This window comes from Lepidochelys kempii, chromosome 21 (genome assembly GCF_965140265.1).
Source record: "Lepidochelys kempii isolate rLepKem1 chromosome 21, rLepKem1.hap2, whole genome shotgun sequence".
Lineage (NCBI taxonomy): Eukaryota > Metazoa > Chordata > Testudines > Cheloniidae > Lepidochelys > Lepidochelys kempii.
Window position 1 is genome coordinate 6,708,479 of NC_133276.1, and position 20,758 is coordinate 6,729,236.

Below are 20,758 nucleotides of genomic sequence, written 5' to 3' on the forward strand. Positions count from 1 at the left end.
CTGGACTCTTTGGTGCTAGGACCTGCTCTGCCACTAATTCACTGTGTTACTTTAACGAGTCATTACACTTGTGGGCACAGATGGTAGTTAGGTGCCGTCCTCCCACCGAAAGTCACTACGCTTAAGGCTAGGCCTTTGAATATCTCCCCTTAAATCAGGCTCTAGTATTTTCCCCCCTTCACTTGAATTCCCAGCTTTGCCTGTTGCTAATGTCTCTGTCTGATTTAAGGCCTCTTTGGAGTGCGAAGCAGGAGGAATTCCTTTCTCAAGTCAAGTCCTAGCAGGTGTACAAAACGGCTCCCGTGCAGAGGATCGTATGGTCAGTGCTTTGATGGAGGATGCTCCAGAAATGTCAAATGTGATGGAATCTGTGCATCCCCCACATGCCTGCATGAAGAATGTTATTAATCGATTATTATATCTTATAATTATTCTGGACTGGTGGAGCCTGGATCCCAGTGTCCCTAGTGATTGAGCCTGTCCTTAAGGACTTCTGTTCAAACAATAAAACGACCACGGGGGGCTAGCCTATGGAGGCCCTCCCCTACCTGGACCTGGGGACTTAGGCATTGTGACTCCCTGGAACAGCCTTTGTCCCACACACCTGGAGCTAGATTTTTAAAGGTATTTGAGGTGCCTAAAAGGGCAGCTAGGTGCCCAGTGGCATTTAAAGTCCATGTTAGGCACTGCAGGTGCTTTTGAAAATGACACCACATGCTGATCAGCACCTTTAGGTGCCTACATGCCTTTGCAAACCTGGCCTTTCACTGCCCCTTAATGGCGGATAAAGGACCAGTACTTAAGGACCATATTATTATCCTTAAATAACCAGTATTCCTTAATTAACCTCTTCACTCTTGTCCTTTAGTTATGGTGGCATTGCTTCAGCCTCTAATTACGATTCACCGCTGGTTATTCACTATTATCTCTGAATTGTGAATTAATCCTCACCTCGTGGCTGCTGGGGGGATTGTTCTGCAGCCCTGAATTATGAAACGCGATTATTAGTTATTCGAGACACCCCCCCCCCAACCCCCATGAGTGATGACCCCTCAATGGTCCTATTTTTATGAAATACCCCTCGAGAAACACGCCTCCCCCCCCCCCCCCGCCAGCTGCAGCGAGCGGGGCTCAGCCCAGAGGCGGCTCCCTCCGGCTGCGGGCCAGGCGAGCCCCAGCGGCCGCGCACCAATGGGGCGGCGGGGAGCGAGCCGAGCCCTCGGCGGGGCGGGGCGGGGCGGCGGCTCCGGCTGGAGCTTCCCCGCGTCATGTGAGCGAGCGGAGCTGGCGGTGCCCGCATGGAAGGGGGCAGCGGGCTGGTAAGAGGCGCGCAGCCGGGAAGGGGGCGTCGCTGCGGGGGCAGAAAAGGAGCGCGGGGGGGGGCGGTTCTGAGCTGCCAGGGGGTTCCCGGGGCAGGGCGGATGCCCGGTTTGGGAGGGGAAGGGGGTTGCGGATGTTTTCACTTCTTCCAGCGCGGTGGTTTAAAGAAGAATATTTAGCTCCCCTAAATTCCCTGTCGTTCCCCCCCCCGCCGGAGGAGTGGGCGGGCTCCAGTGATCCTCGGCTACTTGTCTGTGGTCTTCTCTCTTCCCCCCCCCCCCCCCCATGCAGCCAGGGAGCCGGGAGGCAGGGCCACCCCCCCCCCCATGCAGCCAGGGAGCCGGGAGGCAGGGCCACCCCCCCCCCCCATGCAGCCAGGGAGCCGGGAGGCAGGGCCACCCCCCCCCCCCATGCAGCCAGGGAGCCGGGAGGCAGGGCCACCCCCCCCCCCATGCAGCCAGGGAGCCGGGAGGCAGGGCCACCCCCCCCCCCATGCAGCCAGGGAGCCGGGAGGCAGGGCCGCCACCCCCCCCCATGCAGCCAGGGAGCCGGGAGGCAGGCCCCCCCCCCAATGCAGCCAGGGAGCCGGGAGGCAGGGCCACCCCATTAGACCCTGGGGAAAAGCCCCCGCCTCCGCTGGGAGCAGAGGGTGGAGAAACGGAGCCGCCACGTGTGTGACTCTCTGCCCCACGGGGGCTGTTCCCGCACGCCCTGTGCTCGGGCGGGGGATGCCGGCGGGCCGGCCGCGTTCACACGGGGCCGGCTGGCTGGGGAGAGGCTCCGGCAGGGGAATACCCGGGGCTCTGCCGCGGGCAGGCTGATGAAAGCGCTTCTCAGGGCGCGGGGAGGGGAGTTGGGTTTTGTGGGGCCGGTGCAGGCCGAGGGTGCTCGTGCAGAGACCCCCGGGCTGGGCTTTGAAGGCTCCCCGGGATTGACAGGCTGAAGCCCTGGCGTTTCCCAGCTGAATGGCTGCTGTGTGCTTGGCGTCACGTGGGGAGGCATTCCGGAGTGGAACTCAGTCCGGGCGCCCTCGGCTTGCAGGGGGGGGCGCCCAGACCAGCCGGTTGACAGAAGATCTGGCCATTCAGGCGTGCCCGGAGGGAGGGACCGCCCCTTGCCATGAATGATGGTGGCTAGAGGAAGCAGGGAAGTTGCATGGTAAGCCGGGAAATGGCATTAAGGCCATTTAGTGTTGCAGCGTGCATGCTTGCAGTGTGGCTTGTGCATGCTTCCTTTGCGGCCCCTGTCCTTGTGAACTGCGGGCAGCATATGGAGCCGGCCACTAAGCCACGTGAAAAGGAAAGGCGGACTTGTGGCACCTTAGAGACGAACACATTTATTTGAGCATGAGCTTTCATGAGCTACAGATCACTTCATCGGATGCATTTAATAAGTCATGTGAGACTCCAGCTCATGGCAATCACCAGAGATCCATGTGGCACCCAGCCTGTGCTTTGCTGCTAGCAATACCCCACCTCTCATCCAAGGGTCTGGAAGCACTTTACAAAGCACTCCTCAGCCTTGTAACTCCTTGTGAGGTAGGGCAGTTTTATTAGCCCCCTTTCGCAGACCGGCAGACTGAGACAGAGAGAGAAGTGATTTGTCAGAAGTCACTGAGGTGCAGAGAGTAAAGTGGCTTGCAAGATCGCACAGGACGTGCGTGGCTGAGCCAGGGATAGAATCCAGATCTGAGTCGCAGTCCCATATTTCAGTCGTCTTTTTCCTTCGCCTCAAGTAAGTCTAATCCGTTTTGTGGACCCATTCTACCTGGGATTCAGTTGGGAGCAGTTATCTCCTTGTTCTCATTTTTGTAGAGCTGCTTTTGCATGCTAATGCCTGTGCATGCTCACTAGCCCTTGACTATTATATCTGTGGGCATTTCTGTATCTGCTGTTTCTATGGTATCTGGTCACGGATGATGATGGTGCAAATGCCTTAGTATCATAATTATTTATCATTTTATTTTGCAGTAGCTCAGAGGTCCCAGTGCTCTGGACCCTGTTCAAACATAGTAAATTACAGTCCTTGCCCCCAAAGAGTTGATACAGTCATTTGCCATTTTGATATTTTAAAAACAAGGAGCAGGAATGCGCTGTACTGATTAGCGCAGGAGGTTGGAAGTGAGGACTTCTGGGTTCTGTTCCCAGCTCTTGCCTGTTGTGTGACCTTCGGCAAATCACTTTACCTCTTTGTGCCTTGGCTGCCTATCTGTGAATTCAGCATATTTACCTACTTCCCAGGGTCGCTGGGAGACTCAAAATGCTTTTAGATCCTCCCATAACAAAAGGTGCTGTAGAGAGACAAGGTGGGGGAGGGAATATCTTTTATTGGACTACTTCTGTTGGTGAGAGAGACGAGCTTTCAGTTACACAGAGCTCTTCCTGAAGAGCTTGTCTCTCTCCCCAGCAGAAGTTGGTTCAATGAAAGATATTACCTCACCCGTGTTTTCTCTCTAATCTCCTGGGACCGACATGGCTACAACAACACTGCAAACAAAAGGTGCTGTAGAAACCCAAACTAATGTCTAAAGAGCTAACCTAGTCCAGCGATACGCTTCCGTGAAAGCTGGCTTAGGTTTTTTTACACATGACGTGTCTGTTAACTCTTGAATGTTGTCGTCCATGTAGATTGATACTGTGAATTTTAGTTAAACCTGCAAAATCTAAAAAATGCTTCCAGTAGGCAAGATGCTGTCATTGACCCCTGGCAAATCTGGAGCGTGTCTGTCTTAAGTACTTACTTGGCCCCATTGATCTGAGCATCTTATGACTTTCTTAATGTTTTCCTCACAACATCCCTGTGAAGTAGGGCCCTGCTAAGGGGAAGTGAGACACAGAGAGACTAAATGACTTGTCCAAGATCTCACAGAGAGTCTGGCAGAGCAGGGAATTGAACTCGGGCCTTCTGAGTCCCAGACTAGTGTTCTAATGGCTGGTTCTAATAGTCACAGGGTCCCTCCTGTGACTATGCTTCTTAGCTGTCTTTCTCATTAGTGGAGAGCTCAAGAACAAGAGTCAGCTCACCCAGACTGTGCAAACTGGTCCCTGCCATCTCCCCAAGGAGAGCAGTGCTGGCAGGTTTCAGGGAAGAACTGCCTTTTGAGGGGAGAGTGGAAGGAGGTTAAGGAAGGTGCATGGTGTGTGGAGAGGGGGAGGCTGTTGTAAATGTAGCCAGCAGCCTGAAAGGAGTAGATCTGAGGAGGGATGGAGAGGCAAATATCGGGATTGAGACGAGGGGGAGGGAACGGGGTTGGGGGGGAGGATGAAAGGGGAGCAGAGCTATAGGCAGAGTTGGGGCTGTGTAGAGCCTTTAAGTTCAAACTCCTCATCTTCACCTACATGTGGGAGGAAAGCTGGAAGCCCAGTGTAGGGATCTGAAGATGGGGTGAGACAGATATGGCCCAATGCCACCTCTTGCCTCACATGCACCTTCTGGCTTCTGTTCATTGTGAATTGTCCAGGCAGGAGATGCAAAGTCATGCCAAGGACAGAACCGTGTTGCGAAAGGCCTTGAGCAATTTTAGGGTTTTTGTCCTACATTTTGCCCTTGGCAGATCATGAACTAAGTCAGGTGCTTTTTTTATTTTTAAGGCAGGGCTTGCTGAAACTGGAAAGCTCCTCAGAATCTGCCCTTCCTGACCGTAAGGAATCTGGGGAGATGGCACTAGCAAGGACTGGCCCAACTGGTTTGGACAGCTCTGAAGGAATCCCATGCATTTGCTTACTCACGGGGGGGGGGCGGGGGGGGAGAAGACTAAGAGCTCACAAATGGCTCTAGCATGGGCTTCGTTTCTCTCTTAAACTCTCTCCTTGCTCCTTTTTAATTATCTTAGATTTTATCTCCTGAATCACCTCCCCTCCTAGTCAGGCCTAAGCAAACCACTTCCCATCCCATGTGCTATTGCATACCATCCGCCTGGCAACTGCAGTGATTGTTGAAACAGAAGAGCGATATCAGGAAAGTGTTTCATGCATGTGAAGGTGACTGCTAATGCAAATTATGGAAACAAGGAAAAAAGCCTACATCAGGTGACAGTCTGGTTCTCTGCAGACCACTTAGGTAGAAATAACTGGGATGTGTGTTTGAGCAACAGAGCAATTTAAAAACAAAACCAAACCCAACAGTGACTTGTGTGTAATCAAATTGTTCCTAGGTGTTTGCACTCGTAAATAATCTCCTTGGTGTCGCTCCTTTGCAGGTGGGCTAACGCTGTCCCCTCAATATCAGGACTACCAGCTGTACTGCTGCCCAGCTGAATTGTTACACTGGCTTCCTACCCAGTCAGTTTAACATCTTTCCGTGCAGAAGGGACGCTAGTCAACAAATGGTCTCTCTCAATTGCAGCAAGTTGCTCCCTGCTTCAGACCCCGTGGCCCTCCCAGCTGGCGCCTCTTGGCTAGACAGCAACGCGGATGCTGGTAAGACAAAGATGCCGTCTGCTGTTCTGCCGGGAGACTGCGATGCAGGAGCATCCGACCCTCCGGATGGCTCCAGCCTTCTCCTTTGCCATGACAGCTACCCTTCGCAAGACGCCCGCCTCCTGGTGTCCAAGGTAAAGAAAGAAGGTGAGAAATCCCAAGCCACCCTCTATGAGGCTCATCTGAAACTGCCCGACTTCTGCACCGACCTCTCCAGAGATTTCACCCCCACCCTTGAGGAGATTGAGGAGTTCCTGAAGGAGAAGATGGAGCTCCTCAAGGATGAGTTGAGCGAGAAACAGCCCGTCAGAGGGAAGCTGGAGATCAAGTCGGAGATCAACCTGGGGAGCCCTGGGGAGCAGCCTACGCCCAGGGTGGCTCTGGAAGGGGGTGCGTTGAGCTCTACCAAGGCCGCGGAGGCAGCCGGTGCTGCGGGCCTGACAGTGGGTGTTGGGAGCATCCCTATTATCCTACAGATCCAGCCCGTCCAAGTGAACAGTGGGAGCCCCCCACCGCAGAGCGCTGTGGACGGCATCAGGGTGGCCCAGTTGCTGGTCAGCGTGCAGGGACAAAGCCTGACCTTTGTCCCTCAGGCTGCCCAGCCCCCCGTGACTGTCTTGGACCAAAAGTACGTCAAAATAGCCCCCCTGCCCCTCGCTCTGAGGCCAGTGGCGCTAGGGAATGTGAGGGGGGTTGAGGCTGGCCCCAAGTTCCAGAAGGTCTCCCCTTCTGTCATCCGGGTCCACAAGTGCCCACACCCTGGGTGCAGCAAGATGTACACCAAGAGCTCCCACCTCAAAGCACACTTCCGGCGCCACACTGGAGAGAAGCCCTACACCTGCACCTGGCCCAACTGCGGCTGGAGGTGGGTGTGTAAGCGCGGCAGCCTGGCGCTAAGGTTGCCTTTCCACTGGCTGCCAGGCAGCCAAGCCATTGACTGCCTCCTGCAGGATCTGGCCTGTGCATGCGTTTATAAGGACTAGCGCCAGTCTGGTAGGGCCTGCTTTTCTCAAGTGCTCGGAACCCACAGTTGGGATTAGGTTTTCAGAAGAGCTCAGCATCCAGCATGCTTAGGGCTGTGGGTGCTGAGCTCTTGGAAATCTGTCCTGTCTGGCCCTGGCAGATCGTGACCTCTTTTTGAAAATCACACAATTCTGCTTACCCTCTTGCAGCTTCCTGTGCATTTGCAAGATGATTGACTCAGCAGTTGTCTTGTCCCTTTAAATAGCTGGCATTGTCTGCTCTTCAAAGGTATGCAACATCCTCTGCTAGCTCTAACGCTCTTGAGAGAGCTGAGTCTAAAACCTCACCGTCTCTTCACTCTAGCAGTGTTTTCTGGCACTGGGTCCTGGACTCGCAAATCCAAGACTTCCAAGTGTAAATTGTCAGGTCGTGGCTTCCCCAAGCTGTTCATATGCTGACTGGTTTAACTGAGATGGTAACTTTTAAAGCAGCAGGAGAGTTTTAACTAGAAGTAAGCTGCCCTTGTGTGATTCAGTTTTTACAGTAAATTCTAGAAAGCAGAGCTTTGAGGAGGGCTGGGATAGAAAGACCTGTCAGGACATTTAGGTTAAACTTTCAAAAACACCTAAGTCCCATTGAAAGTGATTTAAATGGTTTGGCTCCTAAATCACTCAGGTGTGTTTGAAAATGTTACTCCTAGTCTATTCCCTGGCCAGTGCAGGGTTGTTTCCAGAACTTGCTTCCTATAATTTGTCCACTTATAAATGTCTCATCTATTGGATTGCCCATTGCTTCCCTTAGGAACTTGTCAATCAAATCACACACGGTTTTAAAAAAACAAAAACAAAAAACCTCCTGATTAATTTGCTGCTCATGGCTAGGCTAGAAAATAAGCCAGTGTTTCTCACTCCACATTCTTTTAGTATGTTTCAGCCATATGGAAAAACCCTTTTGTCTAACGCTTCTACCATATGTGTGAGCTTCTCAGAGCTAGAACAGGGAGTGGATCCGCTCCTTGTGGGCGTTCTCCAGTTATAGTTGTAAACATGAAGCATCACAGTGATATCGCATCAGTTCTGAGGCTTTGTAATGCAGATGCTGCCAAACCCAAGCTTGTGCAAGTCCAGTTCTGCAGCAAACCTTAGTGCTGATGGTGCCTGAGGATTTGGATTTCTGTGTGCCCAGTTTAGGGTGGAAGAAAGAGGGTGCTGGAGAAATTGGGTGGGGATTTGAATGCACTTAAAGAGCTTTCTTGAGAGGTTAAGCTGATCTATTTCATCTGTGGAATTAAGGAGCTAAGTAGATGGATCTGTCCAGGTACCATAGTGGAAGAGGGCCATGCGAGTATCTGGATTTTTCAGTAACATGCTGCAGGATGGAAACTTTGAGCCTAGAACTGTGAAATTGGTGTACGTAGCCTTCACACCTGGAGTTCACTGTTTAAACTGGTCCAAGGAGCAGATGTCTGTCCCTGGATTGGAATGTAGCGCACAGGCTGATAGTGATGGGAAGTTGCTGGCTGTTGATCGTTTGAGAAATGAACTCATGTCACAGTTTAGGGGGGGAGCCAGTGTCCCCCATCAGACGAACCAACGCTGCTCTTTATTGGGAAGCCAGGGATTGAGTGGTAATGCAGAGTGAGCTCCTGGAAGTGGTCCCACTAATTCAGGGCTGGGACTCGCTGCTGGGAAAGAGTGCTCTGAGCCTGTGCCATGGGTGAGGAGAAGAACCTTTATGAAAGAGACTGGCCTGACGGCCCCAGAGTCCTTCGTTTACAGAGCAAGTGTCCCCATAGCACTGAGCCGCGACCCTGCCCTGGAGCGACTGCCTCCAAGCCTGAGGGCAGCTCATTGTCCCTGGCTCCATTCAACCTCACAGCCAAGACTTCCAGCAAGGGGGTAACTGGGGCCAGTTGTAGGGGAGGCTTGATGGTGTGGCCACAGGGAACTGTAGTGAGACTGATAAAATCAGCCTGGCCACTGAACTGCTGCCAGAGGGTAAGGACTGGCTTTTGGTCACTGCTGCCCTGGGCTGGCTCTGAAGTGGTGACCTAGAGGTGCAAAGCAGTGTACCCCATTCCCAGTCCCTGGGTCCATCCAGTCCCCAGGGGTTTCCAGGCTCTTTGAGGGGAGAGCGGGTTCAGCTCCACACTCCCATGCCCCAGGGGGTGTGTCACTGTAACAAAGCACTGAGGGACAGAAGTGTGGGAGGGGGCGGGGGGGGGTGGGGGGCTTCCTGGAGCAGGGAGAAATCAGCCTGGCTGTATTAGATGGTAGGCAGCATTTTCCTGAGCTGACGGGCAGGTGCCGCCATATCTGTTCTTCAGCTTTCCCTGCCTTCCAAGGCTCCTGGCTGGGAACAGTCTGACCGAGGGAAGCATCCTAGTCCCCTGCCATGGGGACGGCTGAGTGTGGGCATTTCTTCAGAAACACTTGGTGTTGAGTCTGGGGTTATTTCTAATTAGCCCAGTCTGGGAGGAGAGCAGACACAGGTCAGCCCATTCTAACTGGGATGAAATTCTTGCTGTTGCTGTGGCCTTGTTCCCAGCCACAAAATTGAGACAACTGTCCAAATTCATCTCTGGTGCCAATCCACCCACATCAGTGGTTGAAATTACACCAGGGATCACTTGGCCCAGTATGTGTTTATAGCAAAAGGGGGAAATGCCAGGTACGTGCTGTGGTTGTGAAAGGAGGAACTGGGAAACCTGTAGTAAGTACATGGACTTCAGGCAAGCTGCACTCACCCCTGTGCCTTTATGGGGGTTGTATTTCACAAGGGAGCTGCAGTTTCTTTCATGTCTGCAGAGCTCGTAGGTGGAAAGCGCTGAGCAAATGCCAAGTATTACTTTGGCCAAGAAGATGTTTTCATTCGACCCCTTTGGTGTGTGCTACTTCTGTCTCTCCAGGTGCTTACCTGATCCTCATCACTGTAGTATTCAAGCATCTCTCACTCACCAGTTCCCTCACAGGGGTGTATAATCCACATTTTATAGATGGGATGCTGAGGGCTGGTCTGCGCTACAAAGTTAGGTTGGCTTAACTATATCGTTCAGGGCTTTGAAAAATTGCATGCACTGTGTGATGGATTTAAGCTGACCTAAGTCCCAGTGTAGGCACCACTAGGTCAGTGGAAGAGTTCTTCCGTCAATGCAGTTGATGCCTTATGGAGAGGTAGATTTACTGTAGCAACAGAAGAACCCCGTCGCTGTAATAAGTGTCTACACTACAGCTGTGCCACTGCAGGGTTTCTGGTGTAGGCATACCATTAGAGACTAAGGGACTTGCCCAAGGTCACACAGAGAGTCTGTGGCAGAGATGGGACTTGACCCCAGGTGTCCTGAGTCTCAGTTCTACCCCCTAGGCCTTCCTTCTTACCCCTTCCTAATTCCCACAATCCTCCTCTGCTCTGTTCCGGTTTGGCCCTGGTAGCCTCAGGGAATGGCAATCCTCTCCTAGGTTAGCTAGTAGTAAATGTGCAGCCAAAAGAACCCAACGTACTTCCCTTCTCCCGGCAGGTTTTCCCGCTCGGATGAGCTCTCTCGCCACAAGCGCTCCCACTCCGGCGTCAAGCCCTACCAGTGTCTGACCTGTGAAAAGAAGTTTGCCCGCAGTGACCACTTATCCAAACACATGAAGATCCACAGGGGCCAGCGCAGCCGGACAGCTCAAGGCAGCGGCAGCCGCTAACCCTTTCCTCCCTGCCTTGTGGAACTGGGGTGCAATCCAGCAGAGCTGGATAGTGAACACACAGGGGTGGTTTTTTTGTTCAGAGGGGAAAAATTTTTTTTGTACAAACTGGAGAAAATCCCAAGTCTACCTCTACTCATGGGTGCCTTATGGTCAGGACTTGTCTCTTCTACTACTGTGCCACTTGTAAAGTCACATGATGGGCACCTGAGCTAATTAGGGCCATGTGTGGGAGGATGGCCTCACCAAAGGGCTTCGGTGAGTGAATGGGTGTCGTCTGTTTAGGTAATTCGAATGCTTCTGTCACTGTACTATCTACCTGATATGAGTGGGAGCTAACTGGTTAATAGCACTTCTTTCTTAGTCAGTATCCTGACTTGCAGCCCCCATAGCAGGGAGGATATACACGCAGCAAGTCAGACCAGTGTCCCAGCCGTCCATGGGCAGCCATCTTGGGGGGAAAGCCGAAAGGGATCCTGCCTGAGCCAATGAAGACCTGTGCTTGGAGTCTTGGCTGGAGAGATGCTTACAATCGCTTACAGATTGTACAGAGGGTATGGAAACGGACTGCCTCTTGATCTGTCCCTGTCTCTGATCTCTTACCCCCCGCCCCCCATCCTCCCAGTGTGTGCTGCTCATCACTGATGTCTGCAGGATTGACAAGGCTGATGTCCTTCTCTGTTAAATATTCTTCGTTAATCATGTACAGAGCCAGGGTAAACTCCCAAGATGTCCCTGAGAAGGTGATGCTGATGCACTTACTGTGTCTTCAGTCATATGTGGCAAAAGCTTAGCTGGGTCCTTGCGCATGTCCTTGCTTTGTCTGGTTCCACTAACAAAAGAGCAAGGAGCCTGCTAGCTGCTTGTGGAGTCCTAAAGTGCAACCTACCCCCCACCATGTTCTGCTGAGGTGGAGCCGGAGCGTGGCCTGCTGGCTCCTGAAGTCTGCAGGCTGCCCCTCCGTGTCAAAGATCAGGGTGTCTGCATTCTGTTCCTGTGTGTACAAATCACATGCAGCTCTCAGGCTTCTTGCAGGTTGCTAGTGTGGCCCACAGGCCCAGCATTGGTGACATCTTGCTCCAACAGCTGCCTCTGCGGGCATTGCACCCAGCCCTGAGGCTGGAAAGGGCAGGGAACAGCTGCAGGTACAGGGACTCTTAAAAACAGTGGGCAGGTCTTCACAGCATCTTACCAAAGGGTTTGTCTGTCATTGCTGTTGGCATCTGTGTTCCCAGCTTTATAGTTACAACTCTGCTGTCAAAAAACCCCACAATTACCTTTGTAATAATCTGTTCAATAGTCCTTTTTTGTATTAAAGTGCCTGTAACATACTTCTAACAGCAGCCTGACTAGCCTGTTAATGGGACAGTAGAATAGTGTGTCCGGTCATCCCGTAGTGACTGAAGCTGTCGGCCTCTCTGGTCCTCCAGGGGCACATTGTGCAAGGCACTGTCCAAACAGAACAGAGGCAGTCCTTGTCCCAAACAGTTTACAATGCAAGTAATTATGTAAGTAGGGAATTGTTTCCTCTAAGCGGAAAGTATTCCTCAAGTGTGACGACTCGAAGGAGCACTACTGCTTCCCCAAAGAAGAAATACTGCTAAAAATGAGGGTTGGGGGTTGGTTCTTTATCTAAAAAGCATGCCAGCAGCTGAACAAAGGCCTTTGGCAAATTTCCAGAAATGGTGGAGCGGGAAATTGACTTGTATGTTACCCAGCTGCAAGAGCTACAGCTTGAGCTAACCAAGGCTAATTGATCTTGGGTTGGCTTTCCAGAGAGCTGAAATGTGTAAGAAACAGAGTCTGCAACACCTGCATTGCCCGGTTTCCTAATCTGTAGGGGGAGGGGGTATGACAGAAATGGGTGGAGCTGCAGTATTGGAATCCAGAGCCGACCTTTCCCCAAAGCTCCAGGAGGTCTGGCTCTGAAGATCTTGTTCAGGCTCACCCCTAGTTTATAACTGGATGGATGAGGGGGGGGAATAATTGAGGAGTAAACTCTGCTTCAGCTGGGTCCCTCTCCAGTGTGCCTAAATGGGAATATTTAAAGCTGCAGCCTGATGCAGGTTCTAACGAGGTGCTTGGCTAGAATTCTGTGCTTTGTAGTAGCCTTGGGGAAGCCAGTGTGCTTCTCTGTGTAACTTTCCCAGTGCTCCTCCACCCTGCCCTGGATTGATGTGACCAGAAGCCAAAAAGAACTCCCCAAGTTCAATGCATGCAGTAATGAAGTTTTAATTCTGAGCCAGAGACAGGTATGTGAGAATCTATTTTTGTTTTGTTTCGTTGGGGTTTTTGGTCTAGCTGGTTATTCAATTCATACCCTCTTTCCTTCAGGGCACCTTTTTCAGGCCCCCTGCCAGCATGATTCATGCCAGTCTTGCTCTTCTTTCAGTCCCTTTTGCTGTTCTAACCTGGCCCCAAACCATTTTACAGCACAGTCTGTTCCTTTTGAATCTGCCCCACCTGCTTTCCCCTCTTGGCCTTCAGAATACAAAGGCCAACTGTAGTTTGTGAATCCAGTGCTGTGGGACTGTGGGCAAAGAGGGGCTAGTTAGCAGTATCTGGGCCACAGTTCAGTTCTCCGATCTTTTATTTGCTAAGTGGAATTTGTATGCTCCACTCTTGTCCCCAGCATGGAGTCCCCCGGGTGGCCATTGGGCTGGGTGTGGAATGGGGAGAGCAGGGCAATAGAGACTTTCAGTATGGCTGACCTGCCATGTGGCTCCTACCAAAGAGAACTTGACTAGGGTGGGGAGGGCGTGCATTTCCTTTCATCAAATGCCTTGGGCACAAATTTGTTGTGAAATATTTGTCTTACCTGTCTCCTTAGGGGGTGCTTTTAATAAATGGCTTGGAAGGTTTGCTGGCACTTCTGTAATTACCTCTTTTCTCTGCTACTGTCAGGTGTTAACCTTCATACTGTAATGCTCCTCAATGAACAAAGGATATCCCTGTACAGTGACGGGGGATGAGGAGTGGGACTCTTCTGTCTTTCCTTTTGTTGAAGTACACTAGTGTCACCAACTGATACCTTTGATTTCTTTTTATCCCAGTATAAGCATGGCTCTGGGAGTTGGGATTCATGGTTTCCAATCCTGGCTCTGATGTTGAGACTCTGCTGTTAGGCAAGTCAGGGAAATCTGTGCCTCAGTTTCCCCATTTGTACTGTGGAAATAGTACTAGTTGTACAGTGCTTGGGAGACGAGGGCTTTGAGAGTGCTAAACATTTTTCTAGGCAAAGAAGTAGCTGTGGGAGCCACAAGGGTACTAATAATGAAAGCAGGGATGATCGCATTTGTGTGCATGTGTAGAACTTTATAAAATGCTTTTCACACTGTGCCTTTGGTTGCGGGCACAGCAAAACTTGTGTGCAAAGCCCTAGCGCTCTGCATGCAACTGATGCTGCTGCGGAAGTCCCTGGCCTATGGTCTGCACAGCACTTGCTGGTGGAAAATGGAGAGTTGATTGGTGCTGGTTGCACCCTCTTTCCATATGAGAGGAACCAAACCTGTGTGGGTGAGAACTGTGAGCCTGGTTTTATGGCACCTTTGGAAAGAGAGACTCCATGTATGTTTGTAGCAGCTGGGTCTGCTTGTGGTTTTGCCCCAGGAAATTGATAAAGCTGGGCGTTAATGGGGATTCTTCTTCGATGGTGCCTTTCATCCTTGAAGGGATTGGCACATATTAAGCCTCACAAGACCCCATCAGTGGGTAAGTAGAATGCCTGTTATAGAGGGGTAAATGGAGGTCCCTCAGAGGTTGTGGAAGGAGGCAGTGGAAGAGCTTGGAATGGATCCCCAGAAATCTTGTCTCCACAGCTCTAGCCATGAAAGTTCTCCTGCTGAATAAATGTCTGTTGTGTAATACCAACACCCTCCGTGTAATTCAGGGCACTCCCCACCTACTTTCTCCTCTACCTACAGTTCTGGGCGGGCAATAGGAACCAGCTTACGGCAGCAAGCAAGCTGGAGTCTGTGCTTTCGAAGGAGAGCAGGGTCACGTGGGACTGGACAGGGCCTAGCACACTGGGGACCGCTGGGATACAGGCAGTCATTCACAGTAGCTACAGCAGCTGAGTGTTCTTCTGTTTTGCAGCCAGCTGGGCCAGATCCTTTCTCTGCCCTGCCTCCTTGAGAGGCCCATAAGAAACAAAAAGGTCAGACTGGTTAACATGAAACAAGTGGAAGAGAACATTTCCAGCAGTATCTGCAAGACTTTAACCCTCAAGTGGCTCAATACAGTTCCTTGGGCTTCTGAGCCCGGGGAGCGTGTCCACACCGCAATCGGCGTGTCACTGCAGCACATGCTGACGCACTAAAGCTAGTTGGGATCTGTACAAGCTTGCTGGGGGCTCTGGGTACGCGGCTCCTCGGCTGCCTGTGGTGCTGTGGCTTCCCTGCTGCTGTTGGACCTAGCTAGATCAAAGGTCACTTGAGTGTGGATACTAGTGCTGCAGTCACACCTCTGATCGCAGTGGAGACGTGCTGGGACTTCAATCTCGGTCCCTTCCCCAGTTGTTTGCTTGTGTCACAGGAGCAACAGGCAGTGTGAATCACCCCCCGAATGCAGTCAGGGCTGAGCATTAAACCCTATGCTTCTTCCTAAAGGGTGTATAGTAGCCTCATGCTGCAGCCCACGTGACTTCTCAGCTGATACACCTGCTCCCATCTCACCGCTGTCGTCTCTGAGTGGACAGCTGGCAGGTCTCTGAGCTAAAGAAAGCCCTGGCCTGGAGAGAGGTTAAGGACATGGCAAAGTTTAAAGAAGAACATAGCTAGACTAAAACATCTGGCTTGATGTGACTCAGACTTGCTGCTTGAACTAAACCATTTGCCAAGTAGAATCGTGTCTGCCTTTAATTAAGCTCTGTTAAAGGACAGAGCAATTCTCCATCAACTGGAGATTAGGGAGCATTCTCCCCTGTCCATCACTTGCTCCACTGTGCTTTGCTGTTACAATTCAATAGGACCCCAAGCAAATGTTCACCCAGCTGTGGGTAAGTAATGACCCCTAGTTCACCCAGCTGTGGGTAAGTACCATGCTGTCTGCATGATTGCCCCATGTTCTGAGGGGCTGGTGCTCTCTCTCAATGTACTCAATTTAAATCAAGGTCAGTCTAGGCGAAGCCCTAGGAAGCACTGTAGGGAGTAATGGTGCAATAGCCAGGGCATGGACTAGCTGGGACCTGACATCGGTCTCACCAAGACTTTCAGTAATGACTAGTGATTTTTTTGGGGGGGAGGGTGACTCCTTAAAGGAACCTGAATCTCCGAAGGACGTTGGGTGCTCAATACTGAAAACCAGGCCCCTTTTAAAATGTCCCAAAATCGGCCACCCAAAATCACTAGTCATTTTTGAAAACTTTGGCCTTCTCTCTCTCTCTCCCCGCACCCTCGCCGCCACCTGCAGCTTCAGGGCTTCCTGTACCAGAGACCTGACCATACCACAATATCTTCCCCCTTCTATTTCAAGCAGTGGGTTTCGTGCACAAGCAAGGCTCTGAAATGAGACTATTGGTATGAGTCAAGTGGCCGGTGCGAGTACCGATCTTGTCACATTTTCAGCAGTGCTGAGTGCGCCAGAGGGCTGCTTGATTTGTCTGGGAGTAGGAGCAATGCTGGAAGTGTGACTAGGTTTTTTTGTGTGTGGATCTATGACCTTCCTGAGTGACACAGTATATTTTGTAGGGAAAACACTGCTGAGGTGGTGAGTGTGGGATGAACACCCTGCTTAGTCTAGAAGGGGTTAACGAGGCTGGGAAGGGGCCAACTAACAGGACAGATCAGAGCTGAGGGGAAACAAGTGGGAAGAGAAGAAATAAGGTGGGGAAGGAAAAGGACATGGGGGATGGAGGGGAGAGACAAAGGTCTGGTCTACACCTAAAACTTAGGTTGACCTAGCTACATTGATTGGGGTGTGAGAAATTAACAGTAGTATAGACATTCAAGAGTTTCACATCCCAGGTGGTATTCAGGAGTTAGCTAGAGCTGGTGGAAGTGGCATTTTCATCTGGCTCCCTCTCTCTGGGCCAGTCTGGTCAGGATATTTCTCTGGATTAGGATGGAGGAAGTCTGGGGTCCCAGGAGATAGCGAGAGTGGCAGCTATGATGGGGAAACTTTTCTCCCCCAAGTCTTTAAGTACCTAAAGAGAGAGTGATGAGTGGAACAGCCATTTGCCTTCATTATTTTGTCCACCAGTTAGGCTTAGTTTGACACCAATTTTGGCTCACTGATTTTTGGTTCCACACTTTTCTTGTTCACCAAGAACGATCTTAACATAGTCCTTGAGTTATATCAGTAGCCCTCTTGTTTGGACTAGTTCAGTCTGTCTTGCTTTTGCACTTCATTTGTTGTTATAGGTGAGTGTGATGTTCTGTGAATTTCCGCTCACAGCTGAGCTCACAATTAGGGTATATGTGTAGGCTGAGTTATCACAACAGGGGTTGTCATTGTCTTGAGTGGATCCAACTACCTCGTACTCGTGGAAGGCATCTCTAACCCTGCCATGGAAGATTAATTTGTATTAATGTGCAGGATTAATTCTGTGTGACTGAAAATATTAATGGGGTATGATCTTAGTGCAGCACTAACTGCTCAGGGGCCTAGTTAGTCATAGAGCAGGTACAGCGTGAGCAGCAGCAGTGCAAGCTTCACCTCTGTTGCCCCCCTTCCAAGGGCCGTAGCCCTGCCCTGGTTGGGCGCCTTTTGTAGAGGCAGAGTGCAGAGACTTGAGTGCTATTCCCGACTCTGCCACTCACTTCTGCCTGACCTTGGGCCAGTCACTTCACCCCTCGGTTTCCCCTCCTACCATGTCTGTCTTGTCCATTTAGACTGTAAGTTCTTTAGGAGCAGGGACTCTCTTGTTGTATGTATGCATCCGTCACAGGGGGTCCTGATCTCTCTAAGACCTCTGGGTGCTATTGTAATACAATAACATCAGTGAGAGAGGAGTGCAGCCTCCTTGGCTTCTGCTGAAACTACCAACATATGGGCCAGTTGGGAGAGTGGCTTTTTGATGCCGACTGCAGTAAAATTTGGCTTTTTAAACTATCCTTGCCTGGATCATCTTTGTCTCTGCTTTGGTGCTGCTTGTTGCAGTCTTGATGGCCTCAGGCACCAAATAGGATTGCTTTAGTTTTCAACACAACTTATTTTGGAGCAAAGTGGCAAAACTGTGGTAGGTTCTGAAAATAGTGGGGGACAGGAGCTGCCATCTCTTCAGGGTGCCACCTTCAGACCCTGAGTCGTGGCTGCCATGTCTCCAGATATTTAAGGAAACAACCTGACTCTTGACCACGTATAGGGTTGCCAATTTTGGTTGGACTTATTCCTGGAGGTGCCATCACATGACATAGTCTTTAATTAAAGATTCATCTTTAATTCCTGGAGGGATGGCAACTCTAGACCACGCTATCCGAAGCCCTGCAATATAGAGGCTTCCGAGGCACTTAAGATGCATTCTGAAGTATCTTTGGGAAACATGTTTGCCAAGTGATGTCATAATATTGCATCACCCCGTGAACTCAAGATGCTGTGACCTGCAACTTGAAGGATGAAGTTTTCTTGGCATCCAGAGTTCACCTTGTTGGGAACACTGGGGCATGGCCACTAGGTAACTCGAGGGGATGGAAGACCACGAGTGTCGATGAAGCCCCCTTGCACTAGGCCCCTGTGTCCTTGGCCCCCCCCCCCCTCTTGCCTGGAGGCACTCGCAGCAGCTCTGTGTGCTAGGCCCAAGTGTCCTTGGCCCCCCCGCCTGGAGGCACACCTTCCTGCTCTGTTGTGCAGGATTTGAGATTTTATTCTCCCTGTACTTTTTTGCAGCTGCAAATAAACTTTTCTGCTTCTCCACCCCGTTGTGATTATTGGGTGTAGCACACCGGGTAACGAACCACTCCAGCTGTTGTTCAGCCTCTCGGCACTGGGTGCCGGCAACAACCTGAAGTAGGAAGTTGAGCCCTAACTATAGGTAATAGCGTCACAAGGCATCTCGGCCATTGTCCTGCAAGCCGCATTGGAAGATTATCAGAATCCAGCTAGAATAGGGTTTCTTGCTACGAATCTTGACCACTTGATGACTAGCACCATCTAGTCCCCATGCACAAACTAGCACCCCTGGTTGTGATCCTTAGAACAAACCCGCTGAAACTTTCTACTTACAGTCACCAGCTTGCTGTGGTGGACCTGAAAGTTCCATGTCATGCTTTCTGTGCTGTTGAGAGCTTTATGCAGAACTCAACACCTTTGTGTGTCCGACTGAGTAGCTTGCAACAACATGCCCGCACAAGTGCACAGGAGGACTGGCAGAGGTGAGAAAGGGATCCTGTGATACCTTGAGAGGCACAGCATAGCGAAGTTAGCGTTTGTAGCTTTGCGCTTCAATAAATATCTTTGTGCCTTAGAAAAATCTCTAAGGCTTTGATCCAGGAAAGCACTTAAGCACAGGCTTAAAGTTAAGGATGACCTAAATGAGTGCTACTCTTTGAGAGAGAAACTAGAGCATTGTAAAACACACCACAAAACCAAAGCAACCCAAACCCTTACTGTTAATGAGACTGGTTTTTTGTTTTTTTTTTCCTCCTTTACTTGGGACTGTGGTGGTTGCTAGTAAGGTATGAAACTCTTAGGGTCATTCAGAAAATTGCCAGATATGCAGATTTTCAGCTCACTTGTTCGAGTCAGCTGCTGAGTTCAAAGCTGTTTTAAAAGAGCACTGTTGAATTATGGAACAGGCTAGGGCTGAAGTGCCTGACCTGCTTTTGCATAATGTGTTGGCTACCCCCACATCTACGAGTCTCCCTCAACCAGCCCAGCCAAAGATTATAGGGTTGTGAAGTCAGGAACTTGCTGTGAGATTTCTGATATGCCAATGCTTTTCAAAAACTTTTTTTTTCCTTGCAGTGATCTTACTGGATTTTGTCTTTCTAGAATTGCTCTTTGGGACAGGAACTACTATGTACTCTCTATACAAAGCCTTCCACAAAGGGGCCCCAACCATGCCAGTATAAATCTTTAACCATTAAACTGTTTTTACTCCTTTTAAGCTTCTCTGCATATTTTTTTTAAAGTCTGCCTTGTTCCCTGCTCTGCCTTGTTTTGCCTCCCCCCCCCCCCAGTCTCATCTAAACAGGACACTAACCCAGTAATATCCAAGTCACTCATGAATGTGATGAAAAGTTCCTGACATTTCTTCCCCCCACAGATCCAGATTGATTGTGCACATAATGTCACTGATAGTTATTTTTTTGGGGGACTTATGCTCCTTTCTGTAGGGTTCTAACATTATTCACTCTGAGTGTATTCTGCTAATCAACCCTGATCCTATTATTTTATGCTGCTAAAAATTGGGAGTAACTCTAGTGAAGTCAATAGAGTTGTGTGGAGATAGATCAGAACTGGGCCTGTTTTTTATTTTTATGTGGCAATCGTATGTGTGGTGCCCAGCACTTAAGTGCCCAGTCAGGGTCTCTCTGTGCTACTGCAGTACAAACTAATAATGAATTGACTTAGGGACTGTTTCTGATTTCACTGTTGTAAATCAAGGATAACTCCACTGAAGTAAGCGGAGTCCAGCTAGCCCCCCACTCCATAGCACAGTGGCAAGCAGAAGTTACAGTGCCAGCAGACATTGAGTGGGTCATGGTACATTTCAGAACAAACTTTGACTCTCTCCTTTCTTTACTTGACTTTCTAATATAGCTGGGTTTGGGGAAAAAGAACTAGAAAAGATTGATTTCAGAGTAACAGCCGTGTTAGTCTGTATTCGCAAAAAGAAAAGGAGGACTTGTGGCACCTTATAGTCTCTAAGGTGCCACAAGTCCTCCTTTTCTTTTTTAGAAAAGATTGAGTCCAGCATCTCCATGTTCCACCATGCAACTGACTTGCCAGGCACAGTATTAGGATCCCATTTCTGTTCATGTGACCCCTACTGTGTTGGGTGTATGTGATGAGATCAGTTTCCAGGAGCTAGGATCTGTATTTAATGTACAGTTCTAGTAGGTTTGTTGGCTATTTCTGCTCTTAAGAAAGATTAACCTTCAGCACCAATCGCTGAGGTTACAAACTGGCAGCAGTTAGCCATGCTTGATGCTGTACAAGCAAATGAGGGGTTACAGTCCCCGCCTTCAGGAACTCACAAGGTAAGGGTTCCAATTTTGCAGACCTTACATTTGTGAATAATCTAATGGAGCTCATGAGGAATTCAGTTGATTTCAGGAGAACCGCTCCCCACTGAGGGTGTAGTCTCCTAACTTCCCTTTTAAAGGAATGGTATGTTAATAAAAATGGAGTCTCAGGCTACCTAAAAGCAGTGCATGTTCCAGTACCATAGGTTGAGTGAACCATATACAAGATACAGGAACAGAAAGC

The 20,758-nt window shown here is 50.2% G+C and overlaps 1 protein-coding gene across 3 annotated transcripts; it reads left to right on the forward strand.

The window, feature by feature from the left end:
- The first annotated feature begins 1,231 nt into the window (after positions 1–1,231).
- LOC140901282 (Krueppel-like factor 15) lies at positions 1,232–19,428 on the forward strand. Of its 3 annotated transcripts, none has more exons than XM_073319842.1 (3): positions 1,232–1,319; positions 5,519–6,603; positions 10,219–19,428. In XM_073319842.1, exons 2-3 carry the CDS (start codon positions 5,645–5,647, stop codon positions 10,388–10,390), a joined length of 1,131 nt encoding a protein of 376 aa, XP_073175943.1. In that variant the 5' UTR covers positions 1,232–1,319; positions 5,519–5,644; the 3' UTR covers positions 10,391–19,428. The 3 variants fall into 3 exon arrangements, with proteins under 3 accessions (XP_073175943.1, XP_073175944.1, XP_073175945.1); XM_073319843.1 differs by lacking the exon at positions 1,232–1,319 and adding an exon at positions 2,170–2,478; XM_073319844.1 differs by lacking the exon at positions 1,232–1,319 and adding an exon at positions 2,977–3,054.
- The last annotated feature ends 1,330 nt before the right edge of the window (positions 19,429–20,758 follow it).

Excerpts from the sequence above, each read along its gene's own strand:
- LOC140901282 (XM_073319842.1), top strand. The coding sequence starts at position 5,645 with ATGGTCTCTCTCAATTGCAGCAAGTTGCTCCCTGCTTCAGACCCCGTG. Across the intron at positions 6,604-10,218 it reads TGGCCCAACTGCGGCTGGAG|GTTTTCCCGCTCGGATGAGC; the intron begins GTGGGTGTGTAA and ends TTCTCCCGGCAG.